Genomic DNA, 424 nt, shown 5'->3' with positions numbered 1-424 from the left:
TTTTTTCTTTTTTTTTTTTTGTGGTTGGACTCGATGATCTCAGAGGTCCCTTCCAACCACTGTGATTCTGTGATCATCTCCGTTGCCCTTCGCTGGACTCTCTCCAGGGGTTCCCCGTCTCCCTTGACCTTTGGAGCCCAGATGCTGATGCTTTTCCCCCCCGTTGTCTCCCCGCTGCAGCTACAGGCCTTACAGCTACCGGCATTTTGCACCTCCCACGACGCCCTGCAGCACGGACGTGTGTGACAGTGACTATGCCCCCAGCCGAAGGGTCGCGGCGGCCGCGGCCAAGGGCTACACCAGTGACTTGAACTACGACTCGGAGCCCGTCCCCCCGCCGCCCACCCCCCGCAGCCAGTACCTGTCGGCGGAGGAGAACTACGAAAGCTGCCCCCCTTCCCCCTACACGGAGAGGAGCTACTCG

General features: G+C 60.4%; 1 protein-coding gene across 1 annotated transcript in view; it reads left to right on the top strand.

Annotated features, from left to right (window-relative positions):
- Positions 1–424, top strand: part of LRP6 (LDL receptor related protein 6) — a gene marked incomplete at its 3' end in the record, with an annotated part of 128,049 nt that extends 127,625 nt beyond the window's left edge. The window contains exon 23 of the mRNA XM_014959249.1: positions 181–424. Within this exon, the coding sequence (XP_014814735.1) occupies positions 181–424 (244 nt within the window). The remainder of the gene's footprint in view (positions 1–180) is intronic.

This window comes from Calidris pugnax, unplaced genomic scaffold, assembly GCF_001431845.1.
Source record: "Calidris pugnax isolate Ruff unplaced genomic scaffold, ASM143184v1 scaffold298, whole genome shotgun sequence".
Classification (NCBI taxonomy): domain Eukaryota; kingdom Metazoa; phylum Chordata; class Aves; order Charadriiformes; family Scolopacidae; genus Calidris; species Calidris pugnax.
Note: the sequence above shows the minus strand (reverse complement) of the source record. Positions and strands in the feature narration are given on the sequence as shown.